The 23,668-nt window shown below is 35.1% G+C and overlaps 1 protein-coding gene across 3 annotated transcripts; it reads right to left on the minus strand.

The window, feature by feature from the left end:
• On the minus strand, positions 1–23,373 carry LOC110025660. Of its 3 annotated transcripts, none has more exons than XM_020726250.1 (8): positions 22,848–23,372; positions 19,803–19,959; positions 19,319–19,519; positions 6,748–6,990; positions 5,471–5,621; positions 5,253–5,321; positions 1,457–1,625; positions 1–539 (listed from the first exon to the last, which is right to left on the minus strand). In XM_020726250.1, exons 1-8 carry the CDS (start codon positions 23,260–23,262, stop codon positions 178–180), a joined length of 1,767 nt encoding a protein of 588 aa, XP_020581909.1. In that variant the 5' UTR covers positions 23,263–23,372; the 3' UTR covers positions 1–177. The 3 variants fall into 3 exon arrangements, with proteins under 3 accessions (XP_020581909.1, XP_020581908.1, XP_020581910.1); XM_020726249.1 differs by having other exon boundaries at positions 19,803–19,965; positions 22,848–23,371; XM_020726251.1 differs by lacking the exon at positions 5,253–5,321 and having other exon boundaries at positions 19,803–19,965; positions 22,848–23,373.
• Between the last annotated feature and the right edge of the window lie 295 nt (positions 23,374–23,668).

Consider the following 23,668-nt stretch of genomic DNA (forward strand, 5'->3'; position numbering starts at 1 on the left):
TTTTGGATAATAAACTGATGTGTCGAATTGAAATATTTCTTTACATCCGTTCATAACACTGCTCATTAACATATATAGAGATTTGAACAGCTCAGAAAATAATTAAGTGGGTGATGGAAAATTTGGAGCCTCATCTACCACCAAATTTAGACTATCTCCATGCACAGATCACCAAGCCTACTTACACTTGGTTCCACTGCATGATCCAAAAACACGAATAGTCTCGACATGATCTTCTCTCTTTTTACAGTATGTTTCAAGAGAGCCATCAATGACTCGGCCATTCTGAGTCAGCCGAACACCGTAAGCTTCCAACCTTCGTACATCTCGCTGGATGGGGCTCTGCCAGTCCCCATCCCACCAGGCCGGCGGGAGGAGCGGCGTTATTGCACATTGGTGGGGCTGGCGGCAGCAACTAAGTGGGCCGGCAAACCTATTCCAAGCATGACCCCATCCTATTTGTTTGGATAGGCCATCTACAAGCAGGTTGCTCTGAAAGCTGCTGTAGAATGCAAAGCTCGAGTCCATTTGATCCTCTCCTGCCACACCAAAGTTTTAGTTATCATGCACCAACAATTGGCATGGCCTTGAACCAATTGGAGCAGAATGATAATGATAATTATCAAATAGGGTAGGATGGAAGCTTACTTTTGAATTAGTTTTAATAAAAAAATCAAGGGGATTTACTTATTTCCCGCTAATTTCTATGTATTGATACTTGGGGGCATTAACATACTACCCAATTCTTATGTATTTACATATCTAACACCTACATTGCACTTTTTAAATTTATATCAACCAAATTTTCATATCACATAAAAAATATCACCATTTTAACTTTTAAAAAGTGAAATACATATTTTCATACAAAATGACAAGTAAAATTTGCATACATGCCACTCAATTCCTTTGTATTCATATATCAAACACCTAAACTCTAATTTTTACATACATGCTGCCTTACCTATGTATGAAAATGTATATACTTTTTAAAAGTCAAGATGATAATAATTTTGTTGTAATATGAAAGATTTGTAAAAAATAAAGTTTAAACGTGAACTCTATGAATACATAGGAATTGGGTGGTATGTATGTAAATGCACCATGTAAAAAAATAAAGTTTTAGTTTTAGATATGTAAATAAATAGGAATCGAATTATATGTATGTAAATATTCCTAAAACTTGTATGCCTAAATCTTTATATTTATTTATATAACACAATAATGTCTAAACGACAATATATATATATATATATATTTGAAAATGCATATTTCATTTTCAAAATGGTAAATTTTGATATTATTTAATATTAGGGTGTTATATAAATAAAAATAAAGGTTTTTATGTATTAAGATGTAAGATTTCAATAGTAGATGCAAATGCCCTTCAATTCAATTATTGTTTGGATGACTTTAGTCATTGTTGGGACTAGGGAGAAGCAAGTTGTGGCCATACTATGGCGGTTGGCTGCGGCTAATGCCGCAATGAGCTGAGCATACGTTGTCCCAACACGACGGTGGGCTCCGGAGACAACAGCATGCTTTGCTCGCGAAGCGAGAAAGAAATCGACGAAGGCAACCCATCTTGGTGCTGGTCCCCAGTCCCTAGCTCTAAAATCTGTAGACTGAGCCAAAACCAAAGACCAGTGTTATATACACACCAAATATACTGAAAACAGAATTGTAAATCTAGAATAAGATAACCTCATGTTTTGGCCAAACAATTTTATACAATTCTTATGCAAGTTTTGAATCAAGATTGGCTATTAGCCATTTCATGCTTCGAAACAAAATAACATATTATGAGATTTTAACAATAACAAAAGACAGATTGATGGTAGCTTCTTTATTGACCCTTTTCATAAATAGAATTGAAATGGAATGCTAGAAACTAGGTGTAGTAATTGATGAACCATCATTCACTTTAGGTAAATATGTCAGTATATTTATCAACACCAAGGGAGCGTCCAAGTTGTTACAGCATTCTTTTGTTGTTACCATATTAGCTAACATGACCCATAGACTTGTGTATTTCAACTCCCCACACTTGAAGCAGGCAAAATACTATAAAGGATGAATTTTATTTTGAAAATTGACCCACATAACTCATTGCTATTTTCCCTATGATTTGCTGTGCTTGCCATGACAGAGTGTTCTGGAGACAGGAAGGCAATCTTCGAGGGATGTGCTGGATATAGTGGCCAAGAAAAGGTAAAAGACATAATAAGGGGCTACACCTATTGATATCAAGGATGTATTGCCATTAGGATGGTGAATATTGACTTGGAGCCGTAGAACTCTGAACCAGTGCAAGACAATCCCACTCTCTTGTCAGCAAATACAACGCCAATGGTGGCGTTTTTTGCTCAAGGAATTGAATATATTTACCATGGAAAGGACACCATCGAGGGAACTGATACATCAACTCCCTCTATTGTGGGGGAGGAGTAAGAAGAGGTGAAAAAGGAGAAGGAAGAGGTGAAGGATGAGAAAGAAGAGAAAGAACTATTCACTTATGGTGTCAATTAGCAAGAGGAGGAATGGCTCGCCTCGACTGCAAAAAAGGTCGGCGACTTACTGAGATTGTTGCTGATGTAGGTGGAAATGTTCCCCCCTTTCACTCTTTAATTTGAGGGTTTCATTGCCTCAGTGAATAGAGTTTCTCCTTGAGAGAATGGAGAGGTTTTATGGGTGGTTGTGCAGAATATGCAAGAGATCGTTGAGTTGCAAGATTCCCTTAATCAACTGCTAATTGTGATGAAGGAGAAAATTTTCCATACGGAGTCCGGATGCAGCTCTGCGTGCGAACTCCACTAATATGCCGTCATATGTGCTAAACCGAGCTCACCTAAAAAATTTTTAAAGTAAAACCGCGGAGGTTATTAAGGGGAACAACGGAGATTATTGGAGTGGAACCATGAAGGTTATTGGGGGTTTATTAGGGTATTAACTCCAATAACGCCGCAATAACCCTTCAATAACCCCCTAATAACCTTCGGGGTTCTACTCCAATAACCCACAACAATAACCCTCCAATAACCTCCGTGGTTCCACTTCAATAACCCTCTACTTTAACCACCATAATAACCTCCAATAACCACCCAATAACCTCCATGGTTACACTTCAATAACCCCCAATAACCTCCACGGTTTCACTTTAATAACCACACAATAACCTCCGTGATATAGCACACGTGACATCATATTACTAAAGTCCGCACGCAGAGCTGCATTTGGACTCCGTATGGAAAATTTTCTCGTGATGAAGAGAGTTGATCATCAATTCAATTAGGTTGTGTTAAAGACTGACATTCTTTAGGGTCGGGCATCATAGAAGCCGAACATGAGTAGAGACATGCCCTGCATGCAATAGAGGATGCTGCACATAGAAATATTTGACTTGAATGTGAAATTGGCTGACAGCAAGCTGATCGACATGGAGGCATGATTATGGTCCATTGACCTTAATGAGGTCTTGACAATTTTAACAAGATGAGAGAGAAACATCTCAAGCAAGGAGTCCTCTTTGTGACTCAACTTAAACATTTAAACCCCTCACGGAAGATAAATCCATTGGTGATAATACTGTTGCCCTTCACCAATAATGAAATTATGATACAATAATTCTATCTCACCCGCATGGATCCTCTCGAGGTTCCTCTTGTGAGTCCGAGATAGAGCATCCATCCCAAACTCTTGGTTTGTTAGTTGGATCTGTAGGTGAAACATCATGATGATCAGAGAGAGTAGTACAAAAAAATTATTTTTGATCAATATCATTTACCTAGAGCTAGAGGCTAGCCGTATAGTGGCAATAGAGGAGTACAATTAAAGTATCTATTGTTTTAGCCTATTAGTTTTTTTCTTTTATTATTTTGTAAATTTTGAGGGTAAATCATGTTGTTGAAAAATGTATAACAGGCAAGACTTTCCTAAAATGGTATGATGTTGTTTTAAGTTTTTTTTCATTGTTTAAGTTCATTGACATGTCATCATGTGTATGTGGATGATGCTTAATGGTTTAATTATCATTAATGCAAGCTAAGATGGATAAATAATCCTATCTAGGGAATAAATAGCAATAATGAAAGACTCCTTTTGCATCCTTTGGACCCAAACTTTTAAACATTTCCACTGATGGTGAGATACATCAATTGTCACCTCAGCTGCTTTGATATGTATGACACTTGATATAAGATAAGATAGCGAATGCTTGGTTCGAATTTTTTTTTTTTTTTTTTTTTTTTTTTTTTTTTTTTTTGCATTTTAATGTTGGCATCTACTATCTTGTGTTTGCTTATTGCCTAAACATTTAATTTTGGCTTTCTTATTTCTTCTCTCTCAAATCTTCATTTGAACCTTCTAAAGGAGGCATTGAGCCTTCTATTTTTGTTGGCTTTGTTAGCGCGATCTTCTCTCCCAATGATGTAAACACCAATTCCTTGGAAAAGGAAAATAAAGTTCTTGATGATGTGGAGGGGTTCAAGCTCTGACTTCCTAAAAGGATTGTTTGCTGGCAAGGCATCTTCTTTTTGACATGTTAATTTGAATTGGGGATGAGAATTTCACCCAAGGAAAAGGTTAACTCTTTGATGAATGAGGGCGGCGCTAAACATTATCCATTAGCAACTATCTCCTGGTGCTTTCACCATCCTTAGTAGATCAGTTTGGCTCTTGGAAAGGTATAAGATTACTTGAACTGTGAGGAGTTTCATTCACTTCTTCAGGTATTTGTTATTTCACAATGCGATTAGGCTAGGGTTAAGTGTTGTGACCCATCATTTCTCCTACAAGTTGGAAAAAGAATATCTAGAGGCCTCAAAAGTTTTGGAAAAAGAAATATCTCGTGACCTCGAAAGAGGAAGCATGGAACTTTCCCCCCGATCCTATGATTGTTCAACCCAAGCTTCCCTAAAAGAGTTCCCAGGGCATGGAGAAGATGATAGGTAGCTGGGGTTATGTTGCAAAGGTTAACATGGTGCTAAAGAACCTAGACAACAAAGTATGAAGGCCGTAGATTACAAATTTAACTAATAAGTAACCAGTTAGGTTACAGGCTTAACGGTTCATCTCTTACAAGAGAGTCCCAGGCTGCATGACGGTGGCATAATGACAACTTCAAATCATAGAAGAAAAGAGTTTAGTACTTATTTAGCAAATTTATAGTAATGAATCCAATTCTAGTATCTTGTGTCAAAAAATTTTACAATGTTCTATAACAAAATGGTGAGAATTATGCAACAATAAAATACCTGCTCTTTCTCATCCATTCTCCAACCAGAAATGCTACTCTCGAACAGATTGTAATCAAAGTGAAGAATCTGTTCGAATGAAATATGATACATAAATGGATTTAATTAAGGAAAGATCCCCTTATGATCACAAATATGGTTATGTTTCATAATGTATCAAGAAGGTGCTATCAATAATTAAATATTAAAGTCATGACATATTGGTTGGATTCACTTACGTCTGCGAATTCAGTGAGATTTGGCGTTATTTCCTTGATAAATGAGGGCGTGTCTGAGACGAGCACAACACGAGGATTTGAAATGTTGTGATAATGATTATGCATTGCCCTCTTAACACACATAAGTGCCGCCTTTACGGCTCTTGCAGACCTGCATAAAGTAAACAGTTAAAAAAAAAGTAATTAAATGTAGTTTATTAAATTTCAACCTGAGCAATTAATAAAAGGGGCTTTTACATATAACATCTACACTTTTTCATAATTAAATGTATGACACTCAAAACTTTGACATCACATCAAAAATACCATAATTACAAAATTTTGAAAAAAATGACATGCACATTTTCATGCATGAATTTATGATACCAAAGTGTTACAAGGGCAAACATCAAACTTTTGATGTTAGATATGTAAATGCATATGAATTGTGTGGTATGTATGTAAACTTCCCCTAATAAAAAAACTATATCTAAGATAGGATTCTAATTAACAATAATAATGCAAGATACAAGAATTAAGCAGTGCATATGAGCCAATATTTAGGAAACTAATACGAACATATTTATACAGGTTTCATAATACATAAGCACATAAGCCCTAATTTCACAACTCTTAAAGAAAAAGAAAGAATATGATTTCCAGTGCAATCAAATGAGATTACAGACACTACATTATTTGTTTAAAAAACAAGAATATGCAGGAGCCTCGTGAACAATAACACATGCAGAACTATAATTTTCAATTACAGAAATCACCATAAACAGCATTTGCATTTAGATTGCTAGCTTACCACATTTGTATCACCAGAAGAAATTTAAAATTGTTAGCTCATTTAAAAAAATAAGTAATAAATTTATCCAAGAGGACACCAAGAGATATGTAATTTAGCGTGGAAAAACTACAAATTTACCCAAGGATAACTCTTAGACGATGCTTTTACAAAACAATAGGACATGCACGTTATCACACAAAGAAACTTGGGGCATTTACATACATAGCACACAATTCTTATGCAGTTACATATCTCAAATCTGAACTTTCATATTTACAAACATAGCACTGAAATCTTTAACATCATATAAAAAATAGCACTACTAACCTTTTTAAAGGTGAAATACACCTTTTCATGCATAGGTTTAAAGCACCAAAGTGTTTTGTATGTAAATATGAAAGTTTAGGTGTGAAAGTAAATACATTTGAATTGTGTGCTATGTATATGAATGCCCCAAAAAGAAATTAAAATACTGCAGAGTTTCATAAACTAAAGTGCAGCCCACCTGTTAGTTAGCATGCGCATGTGCAATGCAATATCAGGATCTTTTCCTTTTAAAACCCAGTTAATGGCTTCCAAAATTGCCTGTGAAGGAGTAACAATAAACCGCAATAGCTCTCCAAATACATTGGGCCTTGACTTAACCAATTTTGTGTCTCCAAAAAGAATTGAAGCTGCATTCTTCATTCCAGGATTTATATTCTTTAAAAAAAACTGTATGGCAACCGCATCAGTAGTGCCTTGCAACCTAATATAGAAAAGTAAAAACATTTTGCATAGTATTAAAATCAGATTCCAGATTTAAATGTGTCAAAAGGTAAAATAGTCGGAAATAATTAGAAATGCGGTGGGAGAGAGAAAGGAAGCCTTAACGTTGGAACAAGGGATAAAATGCAGGTGTAAGAGTAAACAAATAGAAATCAGTAGCCTGTAATCCCAAGATAAGGGAGGAAGCTAAGTCGAACCTTCCTCAATTTCATGAATTGATTTCATGAAGATTTGTGGTGTAGCGTTTAATGTATTGTAGCAACTAAAAAATCCAAGAGAGTTTGCATTTTTATCCAAGTGCACAAATATTTAGACGAGATGCATCCTTCTGGAAGAAATTTTTAGATCACTCCTTTGAATGGGATTATATTATCAGAAGTCCACAGACAAAGATATATTGTAAATTAAATGTCATACATGGGAGATCATGGCCTTAAAAGTTACGTTGCTGGACTGAAATCCATATTACAATAGCATAAGAAATAAACTTTAAAATTTAAAACTTGCTTTTGGATGACGTTGGATTTTGAATTCACAATAGAATAAAAACCTTTATTTATTGATTTGAATTTAACAAAAAAATTAAACCATCCTCTCAAAAAAGGAGCTATAAATACAAAGGACTTGAGTTCTTCCGGCTGACTAAAGAACTATACATGTGAAACATTCAAACTAATATTTTGAAAGATGAATGATCATTGAACAGCTAGTTTGAAGCCTATCTTGTTACAGGATTTTCTTTACACTAATTAGGAAGCTAGGCAGCTTGCCTTGTTAGAAGAAACATTTAAGAGATGTTGTTAGAAAAGAAAATTTAAAAGTGGAATATGGCATTTGAAAGAGATTTTTGTTAGAAAGGAATTTTGATATTTAAAAGGGATTTTTCATGTATCACGGGCCATTAATTCTCTCAGGTTCAAGTTAACCACCTAAAATGGATAATTGTCTCTAGAAACCCAAGTCGAATCAATATCTTAGATTAAAAAGATAGGCTCACCACTCAGGCTTAGCTAGCATTGGTTCTAGTTCGGCACCCGACCTAGCAACTATAGGACAAAATCATTTATGTAGATTATGAAATCCTATAACCAATTGTTGTGCTAGATTTGAGGTTGCAAAGCCATAATTTGTTATAGTCGAGAGTAGATGACAGACATAAAGTTTTCATTGGGCTAGTTAATCAATAATTTAATTAGATATGTTTGAAGGCCACTCTACATTCTGCTATTGCACAATGACAACTTGAAGGCGATCAAAACATATGAAGCCATTTAAGCATCACCATAAAGTTATAATGACCTTCTGCCTTTGAGGGCTTGACAAAGACGGTGGAGTTCTAGGATCCATCCACTAACACATACTTGGTTGGCTTAAAGAAATTGACCATGACATCATGGGAGTTTCATAACGCGTCAACAATATTGATTTTGACTTCCATATGTGTATCTTTTTATGATGACGTATTTTATTGTCATCATTCAACAAATAGAGATAAACGTAAGCAGATAGTTGTCCCTACAACATGCCATAGGCATTAAGTAACTTTCGCAAACTTAATGTAAAGTTGAGACATCAAGGATTATGTATCATAGCTCATGCTCCACCAAGAGAAGCATCATGACTGTCGAACAAATCATGCCTGGCTCAAGCTTATTCCTGGTTTAAATTTACTCTATAATAATTATGATCAAATAAGTACTTGCAATTCCTACCAAAAAGACTTATCTTATATATGCAAAAATAGATCATAACCATTTATTATAACTTTCCTCGTTGCTCGTCTTCTTCAGTTGTAAAATCTCTCTCATAAATAAAGATTTTGGCAAGATTTCAATATTTTATTGAACATTAGAAATAATTTTGCAAGCAAACTCCCGACTCTCTCCTAGGTCAGATAGTATAATTCATAACTTAACCTTCATTGGGACCCTTTTTTTGTTGAATTGGTAAGTATTGGATTCGTGTCATGATTTTTTGGCAAATTTTACGCTAGTTGTCGACTACCGAACGCAACCCTCCATTTTTCATATCTAGGGTTTGGGACCCGGGCAATGACAGTGTTAACTCAAGTAGGCTTAGATATAGTTTCTAAAGATAAATTCTAGAATGACTTAGAATACTTAATGCAAATGATATCTCTTGAAGAAAGAATTTTTATTAAGGAAGATTTAAATGGACATGTCGGTAGTGGTAGAAGATTTTAGAGATATTAATTGTGGCTACGGTTTTATAGTGATTAATGAAGAAAATTGAGTTATATTAGACTTTACTTTGGTGTATGATTTTGTTATTGTCAATACTTTATTCAAGAAAATAAATGAACATATTATTACTTGTAAGAATGAATCTAATAAAACATAAATTGATTATTTTCTTATGAGAAAAAGAGATCGTCGAGAATGTAAAAATTGTAAGGTCATTTCAAGTGAAGATTTAAGAACACAACATCGATTATTAGTTCTAGATTTTAAGATGAAGAGTTATAAAATAAAGAATGCTAGGAATCATCATTGTAGAATTAGATGGTAGTACCTAAAAGACACAAATAAAAATATTTTTATGAACAAAATTCAAGATTTCAAATTTTGGGATATTCATGAAGAAGCAAATTCTATATGGGATAAAGTAACAAACACTATTAAACAAGTGACAAAAGATGTACTAGGAGAATTAAAAGAAAAAATTTCTATAAATAAAAATAATTGGTGGCGGAATAATAATATGCAAGAAAAAATAACATATAAGAAGCTATGTTATAAAAATTTAGTTAAATGTAAAAGCTTAGGTAATTGAGAAAAATATCAAACGGCTCGTAGAAAGTTTAAGAGAACAATCTGTGACACTAAAAGTTATGGTTTTAGTAATCTTTATAATATATTCGATACTAAGAAGGATAAAAAATATATGTATAAACTAGTCATATAAAGAGAAAATAAAAGTAAAGATTCAACTCAAGCAAAGTGTATTAAAGACGAAAATAAAGTGCTTTTTAGAAAAAAAATAATCAACATAGGTGGGTGAGTTATTTTGATTAACTTTTTAATGAAGTTTCTGAAAATACGATCGACCTTAGTGATCTTAATAACATTAATAATAATAAAATATTTAAAATGTTTAATTTTTACAGTCACATTAGTAAAAAAAAGTTGAGAAGACTTTAAAAAACCAATGGTGGAAAGTCTGTAGGACCTGATGCTATCCCAATTGAAGTGTGGAAATATATAGGAGATTTGAGAGTTTCTTGGCTTGCTAAACTCGTTCATATTATTTCAAACGCTTAAAAGTTAAAAGATGCTTGAGGAGTGGAGGAAGAGTATTTTGATCCTCAATTTTAAGAATAAAATGGATGCACAAGAGTGTAAAATTATAGAGGAATTAAGTTAGTGTGTCATACTTTAAAATTTTGTGTGTCATACTTTAAAATTTTGCAATTGAACATAGGTTAAGACGTATTACAAAGATTTCTTATAATCAATTTGGATTCATGACGGGCGGGTCTACTATGGAAGTTATATATTTATTGAGAAGTTTGATGGAGAAGTTTAGAGAAAATAAGGAAGATCTACATATGATTTTTATTGATTTAGAAACAACTTACGATAAGGTTCTAAGAGATATCCTTTGGATAGTTCTTGAGAAGAAAAGTGTTGATATGACTTATATTCAAGTCATTAAAGATATGTATACTCGAGATGTTACTTGTGTTCAAATTGAAGGAGGATTGACCAAATATTTTCATATTTATGTTGGATTACATCAGGGAACGTCTTTGAGCCCATATCTTTTTGTTTTAGTTCTGGATGGTCTTACTGGACATTTACAGGAGGATGTACCTTGGTGTATGTTTTTGTTGATGATATCCTTCACGTGGATAAAAAGAGAGAGAATGCTCTAGAAAAACTTGAATTATGAAGTTCTACATTAGAGTCTAAAGGTCTTCGTATGAATAGAACTAAAATTGAAAACATGAAATGTAATTTTAGTAGTAGCAGCCCTAGTGACAAACATTTAACTATGGGTGATCAAACTATTAAGAGTTGTGAGCACTTTAGATATCTCGGGTCTATTGTTCAAAGTGATGGTGATACAAATGGGGATGTTATTAGTAGAATTCAAGTTGGTTGGTTGAAGTAGAGGAATGCTTCAAGCCTATTGTGTGATAAAAAAATATCGTTTAGACTGAAAGGAAAATTTTATAAAATGGTAGTGAAACCTGCAATGCTCTATGGCGTTGAACGCTGGCCTTTAAAAGTGAATCATAAAACTAAGTTAAGTGCAGAGATGAGAATGATTAGGTGGATGAGTGGCTTTACACTTAGAGACAAAATACGAAGTGAAGATATCTGTGATAGGGTTGGTGTATCTCCAGTGACGGACAAAATTAGATAGAGTTGTCTTAGATGGTTTAGTCACATTAAAAGTCGATCATTTGATAATCCGATTAAGAGAGTAGATGTTTTAGATTCGACTTATGTTAAGAAAGACAGGTTAAGAAAGACAAGAAAGACAGAGGTAGACCTAGGAAAACTTAGGCATATTGTATAAAAAATGTAGCCGACTCCACTTAGTGGGATAAAGGGTGCGTATTGGATTTTCCTAGCATGAAAATTATTTTATCGAATCATAACATCAATATAGTAAAAACTAATTTAATTTATTAGCATGCTATCTTATTTTCAAATAACAAGCATGAAAAAACCATTCATATATCAATCAAATTTACTACAAATCAATTAGATGGCAATATTGGAATTTTTGTTGGTTGTCTTAAGAACTAAAACCTTTAATGGGCTTCATGCTGCAAGCCACTCCTCTCTAAGCGGAAGCGAGAACAATAAGCAACAAACGTGTGATAACGGGAGAATAGGTGAAGGGGTAATATCAATGGCTAAGGCTCACTCTCATGTGTACAAAAGGAAGGCAACTAGACCAAGTCAAGCCGGGTTGATTAACGATGTGTTTGGGGTGGCTGTTGCTTTGAAGTAGTTGTGAAGCTGTTCTCAGAATGCTATTACCAGTGTAGCAGACAGCCTATTTGGATAATCTGTTGTACTACAACTGTCTCCAACAAAAAAAGATAGTTATGCCCTCATAGATATAAATTAGCTGAATGACTGCAATTTTCGAAATAATTAAATACATCTTTGCATTGAGAAAATCAGATTCTGGAAATAAGGTGATAAGGAAGAAAAAAATCAGAACAAAGCACAAAAAAGCTTTTTCGTCTAATTAAAACAAAAGAAGAATAACAAGATACATAGGCGATACGAAGGTAGGAAGACATACAATAAAAGCCGCTCGCTGGTATGCCCTAACACGCGTGTTGTGTTTGTGGAGCCACAAGCACCCCAAAACCTAGCGTCTAAGCGCTCATTGTTGGGCGTTGTTTATGAAGGGGGTGGTTTTGCGCCCATGTTTCGGTGTAAATAGAGAAGTCAACACTTTTGCGCCGGTCATGGGCATTCAAGCGCCCGTTTTGTTGGGCAAGTTTTTTGTGCTTCCCGAGAACTTAGTGCTTAGACGCCAAGTCTGTGCGTCTAAGCGCCAAGAGCAGCTTGTCTTAGGATTTCAATTTTTAATCCTGATTTCCAGAAGGTTTCGAAAGTTTTTGGTGTTTCTTCCTTCTGTATTCTTCATCGAACATCTTAGTGAATGTGAAAAGTTTCAAAGAAGTGGATTTTAGTAATTCAAAATGATTCTTACGTCAGATCAGAGAGAGAAGATTGTGGAGCGAGTCCTGTAAGTTTTTTTTGTGTGTGAAAAAAAGACTTGTGTAGGCTCTTTGTAATACCTTCTGAATTTCATAGTGAAATTTTCTGGTAGTGTGGTTCCATACTTTTTCCCCATTCTCAAGTTTTTTCAAATAAAATTCTAGTGTATTTTTTTTTGTTGCTTTGATTGTGGTTTCTGTTCATTTTTTGTTCTGGATTTCTCGAATTGATACGAGCTCATTATTCCGCAGTGTGTTTTAGTTTCTAATTGATTATAAGCCGCGGTAAAGTTAGGAATTGTACAGTATACTTTCTATCAAGCTAGTATTAGAGCACGATTTGATTCGAGTGAGAGCAATGATCGAAGAAGGAAGGTTCAAAGTGGAGAAGTTCGATGGGACGAACTTTACTTTCTAGAAGATGCAGGTGGAGAATTTGTTATATCAGAAAAAATTATATTTGACACTACAATGAATCACAAGACTGTGTTTATGCCTATGGAGGAATGAGAAGTGTTGGATCAAACGACATTAGGTTTGATTCGATTGTCACTTTCATCATCTGTTGTGTTCAACATTGTGAATGAGAAACGATGGATCTTATGGCGACATTGATCAAGATGTATGAAAATCTTCTGCTTTCAATAAGATTTTTCTAATGAAAAGTTATTCAATATAAAGATAGTGGAAAGTAGCTCAGTGGCAGAGCATCTCAACAACTTCAACACTGTGACGAGTCAGTTGTGTTCTACAGGGATCAAGTTTGATGATGAGATCAGAGCATTAGTGATACTATTTACATTGTCAGACAATTGGGTCAGTTTGATAAAGGCGGTGAATAATTTTTCAGGTATATCGAAGTAGAATTTTGATGACATCGTGGGTTTGATGTTGAATGAAGAAGTTCACGGAAAAACAATGAATGGTGATTCTTCATATTCTGTATTGAATGTTGATAATAAAGAAATGAATTTGGGCAAAGAATATATGCAGAGACAAATCCAAGTCCAAGAAAGGAATATCGAAGTCAGACAGAGGAGAATACTGGAACTGCGCTAAGAAAAGGGCATTTCAAGAAGGATTGCAAAGCTCCAATGAAAGCTGGTGGTGGATGACATGAAAGTAGTTTATCTACTAATGCCTCCACTGGTGAAATCCAAAGTGACTCCTGGGTTTTATCCTCAGCCAGTATTGAATCCTGGATAGGGGATTCAGGCGTCTCTTTTCATGCTTGCCCCAATAAAGAGGTATTTAAAAACTACTCTCAAAATGATTTAGAGAAGATTCATCTGAGAGATAACAAAGCTTGCAATATAGTAGAGAAGAATGATGTTGACATTAAGTTGTTGAATGGAACAGTCTGAAAGCTTACTAAAGTTAGATATGTTCCAAGTTTTAAGAGATTTCTTATCTCTGTGAGTCAGCTGACAAAGTCAGGACTCTTGATTACTTTTACAGGTAATTCGTGGAAGGTGACCAGGTGGCATTGGTGATGGTTCAGGGCAATATTGAATGCACCATTTATTTAATCAATGGAATGACTGATTTCATTGATCTGGCTAGAACCAGAGTGGATGCACGTATGTGACATCATAGGCATGGTCATATGAGCAAGAAATGTATTGATTTTATGAAGATTGCATATATGACAAGTATAAAAAAGTTTTTTTCTCAAAGAGCGGGTCAGTGGTGAAGTCAAAGTAAATGGAGTTAGTGCATATTGATGTATGAGGTCCTACTCCAGTTCAGTCTATTGGAGGTTTTCAATATTTTGTCGCGTTCATTGATGAGCACACAAGAAAAGTATGAGTTTATTTCCTAAAATAAAAATTCGATGTATTTGAAGTCTTTAAGAAGTGGAAGGCTATGGCAGAAAATGAGACAGACTTGATGCTGAAGTGTTTTAGATCAGATAATAGAGACAAGTATCACGATCAGAAGTTCATGAATTTGTATTCAAGTATGGAGGCATGAGTTCACTGTCCCAAGGACGTCGCGGAAAAATCGTGTGGCTGCACATTAACAGAACAATAACGGAGCGTGTCAGGAGCATGAGGTTGCATGCTGGTTTGTTAAAACAGTTCTAGGCTGAAGCAGTAAACACTACAGTTTATCTAATCAACTGTAATTTATTAATACCTTTGGAGGAAAACTTATTTGAAGAAGCCTAAAGTGACAAAAATGTATGTATATCTCACTTAAGAGTATTTGGGTGTTTTACATATGTGCATGTTGATGTAGGATCCAGGAGCAAGCCTGACTCGAAATCTGTCAAGTGCACCTTTATTGGATATGACTCAGATGGGTTTGGGTACAAGTTTTAGGATTATTAGAATCATAAATTTATCAAGAGTAGGGATGACAATTTTAACGAAATGAAGATATAAAGGACATAGTCAAAACTCAAGATAATACGTCAGCTACTTCTGAAGAATCCAGATATATGGAGATAGATGATACCAGTAATCAAGCAGATGAAGAAAGAAGAATAGCTCAACCAAAAACAGCAATAAAAGTTCCTCGGTCACCTGCAACAAAAGTCAGAAGATCCAGCAGAGTGATATGACCCGTACACAAGTATTCTCCTTATTTACACTATTTGTTATTAACTGTTAGTGGTGAACCATAGTGCATTGAGGAGACCACTCAATTTGAAGATTTAGGGGAATGAGAGCTTGCCATGGAAGAAGAAATGCAATCTTTGGAGTCAAAACAGACTTGGGATTTGACGGTTCTATCAAATGACAAAAAAATACTGCACAATAAGTAGGTCTACAGGTTGAAAGAGGAGTCAGATGGTAGAAAGTGTTACAAGACAAGACTTATTGTGAAGAGTTTCCAGTAGAATGAGTGAATTATACAAAGATCTTCTCCTCAGTGGTGAAAAAAATGATTGTTAAGATTGTGTTGAGCCTGGTAGCAGAAGAAGATCTACATCTAGAACAGATAGATGTAAAAACAATTTTCTTACATAGAGATCTGGAGGAGCTATATATGGTGCAATCACAAGTTTACAAAGTTTCAGGCAAAAAAGATTGGTCTGCAGATTAAAAAAGAGTCTCTATGGCTTGAAGCAGGCCATGAAACAATCGTACAGAAAGTTTGATAGGTTTATGTCAGAAAATAAGTACTTAAAGTGTCAGGCAAACCACTGTTGATTCATCAAACACTTCGATAATTGTTATATCTCGTTTTTATTGTATGTGGATGATATACTGATTGCAGGGGCAAATATAGAGAAAATCAAGGACTTGATGAAACAGTTATCAAGTGATTTCGAGATGAAAGATTTAGGTCCAACCAGGAAGATCCTTGGAATGAAAATCAACAGGGACAATGTTGGATTGTTGGAGCTCGAACCACTATTTGCAGCAAATTAAATTGGCTCTTAATATAATTAATTCTTTCTTTATGCTTCTACAGCCTTCCTTAATGAGCTTCTCATCACTTTCTTTAGGTCCCGCCTTCCACTCTGATTTCACGATTAAAGTCAGGAATATGGAGGGATATTCACAATTAAGGCCTTACCTTAATGGGCCGAAATAGTATGTCTATTAAATGATGTTCTCTGGTGCATCGCAGAAGTGAGCTCCTCCCAATCTTCTTCTTCGCTTCGGATTACGAGAAGACTGTATCGCAAGGTTGCTGCACTTAGTCTGGTCCTCTTCGGTGTTGGCTCACGAACAAAGAAGGGAATCACAAGGCTTCCGCTCTCCTGTTATTTCTTCTTCTTCTGTGTGGTGCTCACGGGTAGGAAGGAGAGGAGAAAGAATGAGGTAGAGCGAGAAAACTTTTTTTGTAAAATCGTCGGGCAATTGACGGGTGTAAATCCTGAAAGCAATAAAATCCTCTGCAACTCCGTAGACGTAGACAATTTGTCAAATCACGTAAATCTGTGCGTTCCGCTGTGTTTCCGTTTTGTGGATTTCTCGTTCCAATTTTCACTTAGTTGCTGTCGTTTTTTCAAAACAGACAGGAGTACAGGAACACTGAAGTTGTCTCAGGCAGCATATGTTGAGAAGATCCTACAAAAGTTCAACATGAGTGAGGCAAAACCAGTTAACACTCCCTTAGGTAGTCACTTTAAGCTACCTAAGGAGCTATTGCCTAACTCTGAAGCAGAGCAAGTACGGATAAAGAGAACTACATATGCTTTAGCGATTAGAATTTTGATGTATGTGATAATTTGCACCAGAACGGATATTGTATATGCAGCGGGAGTGGTCATCAGGCACACGAGCAATCCAGACAGGCATCATTGGAAGATTGTACAGCGGATTCTCAGGTATTTGATGGAAGGACTTAACATGACAATTTGCTATGGAAGTGCAGCGATCAGTGTACAAGGATTTGTAGGTTTAGATCTAGCAGGAGACATGAACAGTAGAAGAATTACAATAGGGTATATTTTTACATTGAGGAGCATCGTGATGAGTTGGGTTTCCAAATTGCAAAAGATCGTTGCACTTTCAACTACAAAGACCGAATATTTTGCTATCACTGAGGCTAGCAAGGAGATGATTTGACTACAAAGTTTCGTGGCAGAATTGGGCAAAGAGCAGGGGATTGGAAAAGCTCTACAATGACAATATGAGTGTGATTCACCTTGCTAAGAACGTTGTTTTTCATGCTAGGACGAAACACATTCAATTGAGGTATCATTTCATTCGTTTTCTTCTTGAAGATGGGCAGTTGTTCCTAGAGAAGATGCATATAGCTCAGAATCTTGCGGATATGTTGACGAAGATGTTGACTATTGAGAAACTTAAGCTATGCTTGGTTTCATTTGAGTTTCATGAATGTTGAAACTGGGGGTGAGCTACACCATGATATGTGACTATGAAATTGATTCATATGGAGGTGCATGTACAGAGGACTGGTGTTGGCGCTATTATCTCAAAGTGGGAGATTGTTGTGTTTGTGGAGTCATAAGCACCCAAGAACCAGACACCTAAGCAGCGGGTCTGGGCGCCTAAGCACCCATTGTTGGGCATTGCTTATGAAGGAAGCACTTTTGAGCCCATGTTTAGGCGCAAATAGAGAATTCAAAGCTTTTGCACCGGCCTTAGGCGCTCAAGCGCATGCTTTGCTAGGCGCTTTTTTTTGCTTCCCGATAGCTTAGCGCTTAAGCGCTCAGGAGCAATTTGTCTCGAGATTTCAGTTTTTAATCCCATCCCGTGCAGGTTTCGAAAGTTTATGGTGTTTCTTCCTTCTGTATTCTTCGACAAGCATCTCGATGAAGACAAAAAGCGTCGAAGATGTGGATTTCAGTGATTAGACGTGATGCTTGCGTCGGATTAAAGCAAGTCCTGCAAATTTTCTTTATGTGTGGATAGAAAACTTGTGTGAGTTCTTTGTAAACTCTTTTGAATTTGATAGTGAAATTTATTGGTGATGTGGCTCCATGCTTTTTTCCATCTTGGGTTTTTCCACGTTAAATTCTCGTGTGTTTTTCTTATTGTTTTGATTGTGTTTTCTGTTTAATTTTTGTTCCGGTTTTCTCGAATTGGTACGATCTTATTATTCTGCGGTGTGGTCTAGTTTCTAATTGATCTTAAGCCGTGGTAAAGTTGGGGATTGTTTGGTATATTTTCTATCAACACGGTGCTCGAAACGAAGAACAAGGAGAAGTGCAAACTGAGGGTATTATCACATACGAAATAGGGAATTCATGGAAAAGTTGAAGGCCAACGCATTTATTTACCCATGTCGTCAAAGAACCGTTCTGCAAAACCCAGCTTCACTCTGCTATTAGCAAAACCTCATTTTAAGATCGAGCTTTTAAAAAACACATAAAAAAGCGGGCTCCCAAACATAATTTGAACTGCTTTCCAAAATGTAAAGCGGCTCTATAATTTATCGATCATTTTGTCTTAATATAACAATAAGAAATAGAAGCAAATAATTTTGATAAAGTCAATTTACATAGTAAATAAAATAATTTATTATGAAAAAAAGCACATTTATAAAGAAAATAACTAAAAATATAAAAAAATTAAATAATTAGTTTTTTTTTTAACAAATAACCATGTTAGTTTATAAAATAACTAAAAATATAAAAAAATTAAATAATTAGTTATTTTTTTAACAAATAACCATGTTAGTCATTTTAGAAACTTAAGAAGTATACTTATAATATTAGATAATATTGACTTTTGTCACGTTAAGCAATTATGTGAATTGTATATCGAACACAACTTATAATATAAAAAAACAAAACAATGCGATATAATTATAAATAAAGTTGTTCAAAAAAATAAAATTTTAATAAAAAAATAATTTAAAATTTGTGGGGCCCCTATGGATCAACTTTAAGGATTTTTTTTAATGGGATGTATAGCAAAAACACCATAAAAAAACTATTTTTTTGAATGGTACTATCTGTAAAAGCATATTAAGTTAAACAACAATTATTATTTGAATTTAAACAATATAAGTTATTTTATTTATGTTTGAATTGCTTTTGTAAAAAAATTAATTGGCTAATTTAGTAAATGTTTGATAAATTTTATTATATTTTTTGTTTCCATGAATGTATGTTCATGAGCATTTGCACAGAATATATTCTATTTAAATTAGGATAGTTAATTGAACTTACCATATGATAGGCTGTTTCCAAATCCTCCAATCGCTGCAGAGAACGTTTGTTTCTGTTGGACGCTCAAAATTGTCAATTCTGATCAACAATTTCCTTCCATACTTTCCAGCACAATCATGCTTTCTCCAAAGATGCTTCACTTCTTTCAGAGTAAATGAATGGTTTGTATAAGAAATAAAATCTCCAAAAGGATAAAAGCCCCTGGAAAGAAAAAAAAAGAAAAGTTTCTACTAAGACTGAATTCTTCTCTTAATTCTCTAGAGATCATGTAAGTCTTGTAATGATGCAAACAACAATTGAAAAACTAAGAAAGCAAAACATTTCTATAACAAAATAAAAAATAAACCCTGATTTTTACATTGATCCATAATAAGTTCAGTAAACTTGAATCATAGCTTTAAATAATAATTGATGCAAAGAGCACGGTGTGGAAACAGTAGAGTGAGCATTTGGGATAAATAGAATATTAAGAGAATTGATATGCCTGGTTTGACCAATGATCAAAGATCGGTTTAGCATAACACTCAGTGCTGCTGCAGATAAAATCTTGTACATTTCATTCCCAAAACCAGCTTCTGATGCTTTTCCTAGAACGAAACCTCTTTGACAAAACTGATCTGGGGGTAAGCCACGAACTCTAGCTGCTCCTGGCAAGTTAATAAACAAATCAAATGTTTCACTAGATAAAAATCAAGTACATGTCCCCAAAATCCGCACAATGTTTCCTTTAATTGCATGTTTCAATTTGCAGCTAAATTTTAAGCTATTTATTTATGGAACACAATCTAATTTATCTCAATCATGGTATGTAATGGTTATAGCAAATGTGTAGATAAAACATTTAGCAGTTTGATCTATCATATGAAATGATAAAATCATTTCTCAAACATATAATGGTCTAGGACATTTTTTATATGTATAACTATGGATAATTAAGGAAAGCTATGGAACACTAAATATTTATCTCATTCGTCATATTTAATGGTCATGGCATATTCGTATATAGATAAAATGTTCACCATTTTGGCAACCATATGAATGCTAAATTTATTCCTCCAATTGGGATTGAAAAATCATTTTAACCCAACATAAAATGAAAGGTCAAAACCCAAAAGAATTTATAACATCCTTTGTATGGCAACCAAAAATAAAATACGAGTTATCAGAAGACACTAAATGTTAAGGTGCAAAAATTTTGAAAAGTAAGACCAAGATTTTGATATCATTTTTTCAAGTTCCAAACTAAAAAATAGAAGTAAAAAAGCTAAAAGAAACATCATATAATTTAATACAAAATCTTAATGTCTTATGGCATATTTAGCCTTGATGGTTTGAGTGAGGCTTTTTTTTTTATATCAAGGCATTTGAGGCAAATTCCTTAAATTATAATATAATGAGAATTAAAAAAATATTTTGTTATTTGACATAATAATACACCTAATACAGTTTATAACATATTCATGTTTAAATTATTTAGATTAGGATTTAAAGTTGATATAGAGAGAGGATTGCAAGCAAATTGTTCGTGACTGTGAGCGTGTAGTTTTGCAAGCGAGATACATTGTAAGTGAGGGGGCTGAGAGCAAGGAGCATTGCAAACGGTTGCAAGCAAGAGAGAACCAAGTTTATGAGCAACTTTGAGCACAAATAAGGTAAGTTCATTTGTAACAACGGTAGTCCCTATTACAAGTTTTTCAATCAACAAAGTTAAGGAAAGATAGAATTGCATATATTAATTCTTCGATATTGTCATCACAATTGCCCATATCGAGTTATCCAACATCGTTAACAACTTTGATTTCGACTCCGGCCTATCTGTCAGTGCCCATATGTGAAAAGCAAAACCAACTCTTTCAATTCAACAATGAAAAACAGCATAATTATAAGAAGAATATCTGAAAGACGTTGTCTTTATCGTGACGAGAAGATAAACTTAGTCATATTAGTAAATCCAAATTGTCCATTTAAAATGTAAAAAATGAGGAGCAAGCGCCCTTCACAGAAATATCAGTCTCTCTGCCTGTGTTAAAATGGTACCATCCAAAGTTGACTATCCTGAATGGCGCATAGTTGTCTGATCCTGAATTCAGTATTAGAAAAAAATTTGTATGGGTATGGGGAGTGATGCTGTAAACGAAATTGCAGCACGTTGGAACGCATATGTTTCCTAGCTGAATGGAAGACTTCTCCCCCAAATGATAACAATTTACTCATAGAATTGAATCAAGTTTTTATATTCTATATTAGTTATTTAGTGAGCTGATGAGAATTGTTGGTTCTTGTAAATGTGCATTGTAAAAGGGAGGTTTGCATGCTAAATAATAAGATAAATAAGGTGGGAAGTTGGTTGTGTGGTGGAGCTGGAATTTCACCAAGTATCTGCCCATTTCCTTCTTCTCTCTCCTGAGTTTTGACATACTAGAGTTGCTAGCGATGAGGACAAGATTTCTATCAAAGTAATTCAACAAATCCATTGTCATGAGTTGTTCAACTCTGAATCAATGAACTATGAAGGCAAAAAATCCAAAAAAGTTTTTTCTTAGGACTCATTTGGGTGGGTCTAAATAAAAAAATTTATAAAAATGATATCATTTTCATTCATTTTGTTTATGAATACAAAAATATTACATCCGTACACACAAATATTGGTATACATAAATTTTTAATTAATTTTTATGTAATAAAATTGTGCTCGCCTTTCAAAGTGACTGAATCAAACCCACACGCCGAAGAGGCTGATCTAGCTCATTTCCAACTTCCTCAAGAGGTCAATTTAAATTTATCTCTACAAAGATAATAATTCGAGGAAGTCACCATGACTAAGTAGGACATCTGTCCATATCTCATTTAAGAATATCTCGCGACACTAGGGATTCGGTCCCATCACCCAAATATTGTGGATCGCAATATCTTACATTACTCGACAATAGCTTCTAGTTAAGACACCGGTCAGAGAGAAATCAACAATATAATCCTTGATGTCCTGCTTTGACAATGTTATATTATTATATCTCATATATAAAAGATCCAACAGGAAAAAACAGAAATGGGACTCTCTGGATCTCTCTCTCTACTTTCTTCCCCCCTCATTTTACTTCCTGGGGACTCCAGGCCTTTTCCCGGAGAGTTCTCTGTCTCTCTCTCTCTAGTTCTTCCTCTGAAAAACTTTGTGACCATGGTTTCTTCCATCTCACTCTCTCTTTACAGTACACTTCATACATTACCGGCCTTCGGCCAAGCTTTATGTACCCAAGGATAACCCTACATCCTATCCGGATTCAACAAAATCTAAGAGATTTTGAGGAGGCTTTCTGGAGCTCAAAGTCGATGTTAATTCCTAATTGCACCCAATTTAAAAGAGAAATTAGTAATTCGCTTGTATTCTAAAACATATGTTGTAGCTTGAAGCAACCAAATGGGACTTAATGAGAAGCCCGGGATCTTTTATTTAAAAGCATTCCTTCGATACCTAAAGAAACACAGCAATAAGCTAGGTCTAGCCATACCAGGAGCTTGAACGGCAATTTACCGTGGAGAGAGAAATGACGATGGATCAAATCCCTGATCTTGAGGCTTTCTTTCTGAGATCCTGCTGCAAATGTCTCTCCCATCTCTTCTACGGTGGCACAAGAGGCTCCACCGCGCGATCTTTCGACCGACTCCATCGTATTCTCCTCTCGCTTGGCCACTTCACCTTGAGCGTCATTCACCTCCACCCTCCTCGGTCGCTCCCCTGGCTTGCCGAGGCGCGGATCGGCAGACAACTCCAAGTCCACAAGGCGCAGATCGGCATTAGAACGCACGGGTAGGTCAGTGGAGCGGTCAACGGAGGAAGTAGAAATCAAAAGGAGGAGAGCTGCGGTGGTAACAGCGCCGAGGAAGAGGAGAGAGCGGGCAAGGGGAAATAGATGCTTCCTTCGTTGAAGCAAACAGGAAGCCCTCATCACCCAGTGTGTGTGTGTGTGTGTGTGAGAGAGAGAGAGAGAGAGAGAGAGAGAGATTGCTCGTGATCGAATAGAAAAACCAGGAAAAACAACTTTTTTACCGGAGTGTGACTCAAAATGAAGTAGCGAAGAAAGGTTTGCAAATTTCACGGAGAGGTAGCGAGGGTGATTTTGTAATTTTTTATCCTGCTTTTAGCTGGCGCATTTACATACATATAGTATACGATATATATTTTACACATCTAACCTCTAAATATTTACATTAATATACGAAACACTTAAATGTTTTAATTCACAAAAAAAAATATATTGCTATCACTAATCTTTTAAAAGTGAAATAAATATGAGTGTATATAATTTTAATAGCAATATGTTATAAGTGTAAATATTAAATTAGAAATGTGAG

Source organism: Phalaenopsis equestris, unplaced genomic scaffold (assembly GCF_001263595.1).
Source record: "Phalaenopsis equestris unplaced genomic scaffold, ASM126359v1 Scaffold000320, whole genome shotgun sequence".
In the NCBI taxonomy this organism is placed as follows: Eukaryota; Viridiplantae; Streptophyta; class Magnoliopsida; order Asparagales; family Orchidaceae; genus Phalaenopsis; species Phalaenopsis equestris.